Here is a 6,794-nt window from a genome sequence, read left to right as displayed (position 1 = left end):
GATAATAAATGGAGTCTAAATTACATCGACTTGTTTGTGTTTGATTTCGTACAGTACTCAGTGAGCTTGTTGATGCAAGCAGAAGGAATCCTTCTGTAGAGGATCACGAGCGACACAATCAAATGTTGTCAAAAAGGAACTATAGCCATTTGTTGAAACATAAGTTCTGTGCGTCTTCAGTCAATTCTCAAGATGTAAAAACAGCACTGGAACTCAGCAGGGTTGATGCAAAGTGTTTTATTGGTTCTCAGGTAACAAAGATTCCCAATAGAACGTGAGCGTGATCCTGGGATCAGACTGAAGTTTTCTCCGGACAATTTAACTTATATAGTCTTCTCCCCATTTTATGTTAATATGGTACGATATTAGTTGGTTTCGTAGACATTAGGTAATCTTACCAAGCGGGTCCCTTGTCTCAGGGGATTCAAAACAGGTACTTTTCCTACATAGACACTGCTTGAAATTAGGCTTTTTCTGACCTTGAACAGCCAGCTGCATTAGGTTTCTGGGCGTAAGGCCACAAATATGTCTCATAAGTTACAGCTATGCATCCTGGTCCTTTATGAAAGCATACACATGCTCCTCTCCCCCATTCATCCTTTAATTATTGAAACCTTATATTTTGGGTGATATCTTATATATATAAGATAATGGTGATATATATCTTATATCACCATTGTTTAGGGATAACAATAATCAGCCAACAGCTTTGCATCTGGTTTCCAATAATATAGCATGTACTACAAAGGTGATCACAAGTTTCATTGAATCCATAATCATTACATCTTCATAATTACAACAGTATGGTGTTTTTTCCACAACACATTCTCGACAAGTTAAGGTTAAGCTGATGATTCGTTTTTGATCAACGGACATTTACTAACGTAAAACTGTGACCTACAACGTACATTACTTTTTTTTTTTTTATTTCCATACTTCTTGTTCATTAATATCTTAACTCAAAGTAATAAATGGGAAAAAAGTATAGTTTGTTTTACGTAACATGTAGAGATGTTTTCTGTCACAGAGAAAACCTTGGTACCCCTCAAAGAATTTGTAAGGTAAAACCACACAGGCTGTCTTCACTTCAGACCAGAATCAGAATTTTGTTTGCTGGACCGCAGCCCTCTGCTGGAGGGGAGTGGCTGAAACAGAGTGTGAGGAGTGGGCCACAACCTTCCCCGCTCGCCTCAGGGTCCTGGATATAGCTGTAAAGACATGACAGAAACTCCTCAAACTACATTTGCATCTAATGACATTCCTCCCAGGTCACAAATGTCTATCTTACTTCTCAGACTTCAAACACACACAGGCCTAGACTGGTAGTCTGGCATACCGGGCAAATGCCCGGAGGCCCGATGAACTTGGGGTCGATATGATATTTAATATATATATATAAATCTTTATTTAAATATACTCTACTTTTTTTTTTTAATAAACTTAATATTGGCCCATAAAGCAGGGACAGATTGGTTCATTTTCCATACTGACATTGGGCTGGCCCAATCACATCGCTTAACAGGCTCCAGCTCTCCCCCTCTGTTTCTTGTGTCAGATGCAGTGGCTCAGAGCCAAAAATCTGTGGATTAGAATGCAGAAACAAAAGCGCAAGAGCAAGGGGGGTGTGGAGAAGTCTAGAGGTTGACGCCTCAACATGTGCAAAAATAACCGACATGTGCTGTAGCTTCAGTTTCTAAGCCTACAGTATCTGACATTTTGACAGGTGAACATAAAACATGGAGGACAGGTGACTGGCCATGGCACTTAACTACTCAGCTTTGTAGGGGTTTTGGGGAATGGAGCAGTGGGTATGCATATTTACAGGAACTGCAAGTTAATGGTGTACTGGTGGGTGGTATCTGGCTGATTGTGGTGGGCCGGTCGGAGCAAAAATGCCAGGGCCATGTTTTTGTCCCAGCCCTGCACACACAGTACTCACACTCTCAGACACACGCACACACACTGAAAATACACAAAAAGTGAATCAGTCAAAAGGATGGTTTGGCACTTCGCAAAGGATTACATCTGTCTGCACCTCCTGAACAAAGTGTTTGTTGATCTCTCTCTTCCTCCCCCACTTTCTCACACACTTAAATGACAAGCCAAGCAAGTTCATTAGTTATGCTGCGTCAGCTCTACGTCACATGAACCAGAAAACAAACGGCTTCAGGTGAGGCCCCAGTTCCAAATCTGACTCATTTTTCAACCAACTCATATTTTGTGTTGTCTTAACGCCTGGGGATTTCTGACAGTTCTTGCTCTATTGACTCAGAAGTCTGGATATCTGAGATTTTTATCTCTACTCCTGCTGCATAATCGTCTGCAGCAACGACGATAGGAGTCTATCAAATATACATGTTTGTGGATGTAGTATACATTTACTTTGAGACGGTTAACTCTTCCGAGTCGCCGATCACACCAGCTGAAAGATTGTTATTGGCTTGAAGGTGGCATTGAAAGCACTGAAGTCATGTGGTGTAGGCTGGAGCTGGAGCTAACCCTAACTGAAGTCATGTTGTGTCCAGGAACAAACCACACCTCAGTCAGATAGGTAACCAGGCGCCAAGTCAGCTTCTACATGGTGAATACTGAACATATCCAAAATACTATGATCCTGTCTTAGATTCTGTCAGCCAGCCGGGCAAAGGTTTGTTTTCAAAAGTGAGTGGGGCAGTTTTTTTTTCTGAGGATGCGGCCATTCAATATGATTTTCTTGATAAAAAGTGAAGGACAGATTTCCTGTTTCCAAAAAGTGGGTCCATGTCTCATGAAACCTACAAATCTGCCGTCAATCATTCATGCGAGAGGCATTAGCTCTCCTGTGGACTGACAACACAAGACTGGCTCCTGACGACTTCAGTATGACGTACAGTTCAGGACATCAGAGATCATCAAATGTAGCAGCATCTCATCAGACGGACAAGCTCTCCCTCTGCTGGTTAGAGTATGAACCAAGCCTGCACACTCACCTGGTCACAAACTCAAGCCTGCACAAACTCACCTGGTCACAAACACAAGCCTGCACAAACTCACCTGGTCACAAACACAAGACTGAACAAGATGCTTTGAGGTTACATGCCATTTTGCAACAACTCAAATGTGATGTAAGATACAGACTGTACTTATAGATTCATATAGTCTGTAAAGTACCCATGTCACTTCCAGTGGCTACTCTGCCTATAAAATCCTCCTCACTTAACATATTCAATCCCTCAGCTCTGTACAGACAGCCAGAGTCGTGACAGTCTGGGTGAGGAGATTTGTGAATAAGGAACGCAAGACAATCAGAAGCAGGCTGCTGGTGTTCCATTAGTTTCTTTAATAATTCTTTCCAGTACATGGTTTAGGAATTACATGTTATCAATAAGTGTGTACACAGTGAGTGATTGACTGGAGGAAAGACACTGGAATGGCACTCACTAAAACACAGATCAGAGACGAGATACAAAAGTTTTCTACAAGACCCTAGGTCACTTCACTGATCCCAACACACATCCGGACACTTGCATAAGACCAAATCAGCCCCAAGTGGATCCCCCAAGTACATAATGCAAAAGAGCACAAAAAGGTATGAAAAGAAAAAAGTGTAAGGAAATAACATATATATTTATATATAGTATTTATAAAAAACAAAAGAGGAATAATACTTTTGAGAGGTTAAAAGGTTTTTTTTTCTATTTTTTTTTTTTAGCTACTATCGTTACTGCGCGTGCTGCTGCTACTGCTGCTGCTGCAGCAGTCCCCTCTCTCTCGTTTATGGATCAACTCGTGTGCTTTTAAGTGACCTGACTGGCTGAAGTTCTTCCCACAGTGGGGGCAGGCAAAAGGCCTCTCCCCAGAGTGGATCTGCTGGTGTGCTTTAAGGTGTCCCAAGCGGCCGAAGCTCTTCCCGCACTGCGTGCAGCCAAACGGCCGCTCGCCCGTGTGGATCTTCTCGTGCGTTTTGAGGACCCCCGAGTTGCTGAAAGTTTTGCCGCACTGCGAGCAGCTGTAGGGCTTCTCTCCGGTGTGGATCTGCAGGTGATTGCGGTAGCTCATTTCCTTGGTGAAGCTTTTGCCGCAGTGCTGGCAGCAGAACGGCCTCTCGCCCGTGTGGCTGAGGTGGTGGGCCTTCAGCTCCTTGGACTGGCCGAAGCTTTTGCCGCACTGGAGGCAACTGAAGGGCTTCTCCCCGGTGTGGAGCCGCTGGTGTGAGCGCAGGTCGTCTGCTTTGGTGAAGCCCTTGGGGCAGTGGGCGCAGGTGTAGGGCTTCTGGCCCGTGTGAATGAGCTGGTGCCTCTTCAGGTTGCCCGCCTGACCGAAACTCTTGCCGCACTGCGAGCACGTGTACGGCCGCTCGCCCGTGTGGATGCGCTGGTGCGTCTTCAGGTTCCCCAGGGTGCTGAAGTTCTTGCCGCACTGGGTGCAGGAGAAGGGCTTCTCGCCCGCCAGGTTGCGGGGCTTGCGCTGGCCGGGGCCGTGGCCCTTGGCGCCCGAGTGGGTGGAGGCGCCGCCGGGCTGTTTCCCCTCCAGGGCAGACTGCAGCTCGTACAGGCCTCCGGGCGAGGAGAAGTCGACCTCCTGTTTCACCATGCCGTCCAGGAGGCTGTCGGGGCGCAGCTTGTTCAGCTCGGAGCGCAGCTCCGCCATGTGGATGGACTCCAGGCCATTGCCCGTCATCTCCGAGCGCAGGTGGCTGGACATCAGGTTGGGCTCGTACTCAGTCTTGATGGCCCCGAGCTCGGTGGTATAGTAGCACTGCAGGTCGGCGTGCTGCTCCGACTTGATGTACTCCAGGCTGTCGGAGACGTGGGTAATGTAGTCGAACACCAGACTGGGCTCGTAGTGGGACTTGTAGTCCAGGTCGGTGCCGTGGAAGGAGTGCAGTTCCCCGTGGTGCTCGGACTTGATGTAGTCCAGCCCACTGATCTCCATCTTGATCTGCTCGTGGCCCAGCTCTGCTGTGCTGAGGGGCTGGATCTCCGACAGGTCCACGGTGCGGATGGAGTCCAGCTCGGACTCGGGTTCGCTCTTCACGCAGGGCAGCATGACCAGGGGCTCCGCGATCTCGGCCGCCAGAGTGCCGAGGGTGGGGGTGGTGCAGTCGGAGGCCAGCAGGGCAAGGCTGGGGGTGGAGCAGTCCCGGTGGAGGGGATCCAGGGGCGGGGAGCCGCAGTCGGACGACAGGGAGCCGAGGCCCAGCGCGAGGCAGTCCGTCTCTAACTCTGCCATGGCTGAACAGCCCCAGAACCTGTCATCCACCTGGTTACGTTCGGAGGGTATTCCAGCGGCGCCGAGCCCTGGAACGGACGATCTCCCCCTCGACTGTGCCTCGTGACAGTGGCTGGACGTTGTCTCCTGGGTTAGGAGGAACAGCGCTCTGCAAAATGCCTGGTGGGAGAGAGGGCAAGGTGAGAACTCAGTTAAGCCCAAGTTTGACGACAAAACATTCAGACAAGGACTGCTGATGAATTTAAAATGTACTGGAAAATAGGTTATTTGCAGATGAAATCGTTTTAAGGATCGAAATGGAGATTGGCTTTGCATCAAAAGCTGTGTCATCACTTTCAGACGACTGCCCAAATACATCTGGGTGCATGATCTTTTAATTCAACAGATGTTAACTAAGCCAGTATGCAAGAAAGGCAATGCCTTATAGCTACTGTGGGTCTGTTTATACGCTGAACGATTTGACCATTACCTTGGTTACGTCCCTACACATTGGAAAAGTTTGCATAATGGACACACACAAAAAACTTGTCTGTCAGTCGTCAACTTAAGTTCTTAACACTCCTTGTGGTGTTTCCATCACAAATATCATTGTCAATCAGGTTTTATGTTTCGAAAAATAAACTAAAGGTGGCTGTAAATTCACTGATGACCTACAGCCATACTGGCTAACGAGGTGGCCTTCCAAATTTGCCACGCACATCTTGCACTTCTAGTTGGCTGCAAGAAACTGGCGGTGATTTTTTTCTCTCCTAACACCGTCTTGGAATGAGGATGTCTATGCATGAAAAATATCTAGGTAGCTAGTGCGCTTGAATCCAGACCTAAGTTTCTTAAAGGGCAAAGATGCCCCTAAACTCTGAAGTTACGAAAACGACGAATAAGACAACATTTGAGTTCTCGATTTTCTTATGTACAAAGACTGGGCAATATGCCATGTCTAGCTAGCTAGATGGCTAGCCAGTGGCCATCTTGTTTATCGCTCATTCTACTCGCATGCTACAACTAGCCACCTAGCTAACTAGTTAGCACGCTAGCTCCCTGTCATTTACGGTAGACTGTTTGCTAACGTTAGCTCAGGCAAAGAAAGAAAGTGGTACAGGCCAGCTGTGCATCTACTTTTCTAACCTTACTTTAAGTTTGCAACGTAGGCACCTCACGTGCTCGTTTTCTTTTTTTTTTTACACAACAAAGACAATGTGTCAAATTACGATATATTGTGGGCCATGCACATGCATTAACGCTGGCTTAACGGAATGTGAGAGATGTGGAAAGGAGGAAACCAATAGGAAAAAAAATATAGCGAGCACTAACGTACGCTACCTGCCGTTTCCCCGATTCATGATGGTTTTTTAGCCATCAGCTTGCAGCAACCACTGTTGCTTTGCTTGGCTTCAAACTCAACCGGAGCCGCCACGTCCTCCTCAATCGAACAACCTCTTGAGCCTCGGTTCCCTTCTTTCTTTCCCTACTCCCCCTTTCCTCTCCTCCCTCAATCATTGACTAATTCCGCTTCGTTTTCACTCCCTTTTCGCTTTCCTCGATGTTTCTGCACTTCCGTCGTCGGATCGTAGTCAGGTGCGCGC

At 47.1% G+C, this 6,794-nt stretch overlaps 1 protein-coding gene across 1 annotated transcript; it reads right to left on the bottom strand.

Annotated features, from left to right (window-relative positions):
- Positions 1-3,299: 3,299 nt before the first annotated feature.
- si:dkeyp-113d7.1 (uncharacterized protein LOC407709 homolog) lies at positions 3,300-6,794 on the bottom strand. Its single transcript, XM_047038455.1, has 2 exons — positions 6,532-6,794; positions 3,300-5,370 (listed from the first exon to the last, which is right to left on the bottom strand). Exon 2 carries the CDS (start codon positions 5,209-5,211, stop codon positions 3,688-3,690), a length of 1,524 nt encoding a protein of 507 aa, XP_046894411.1. The 5' UTR covers positions 5,212-5,370; positions 6,532-6,794; the 3' UTR covers positions 3,300-3,687.

Source organism: Hypomesus transpacificus, chromosome 17, assembly GCF_021917145.1.
Source record: "Hypomesus transpacificus isolate Combined female chromosome 17, fHypTra1, whole genome shotgun sequence".
Lineage (NCBI taxonomy): Eukaryota > Metazoa > Chordata > Actinopteri > Osmeriformes > Osmeridae > Hypomesus > Hypomesus transpacificus.
Note: the sequence above shows the minus strand (reverse complement) of the source record. Positions and strands in the feature narration are given on the sequence as shown.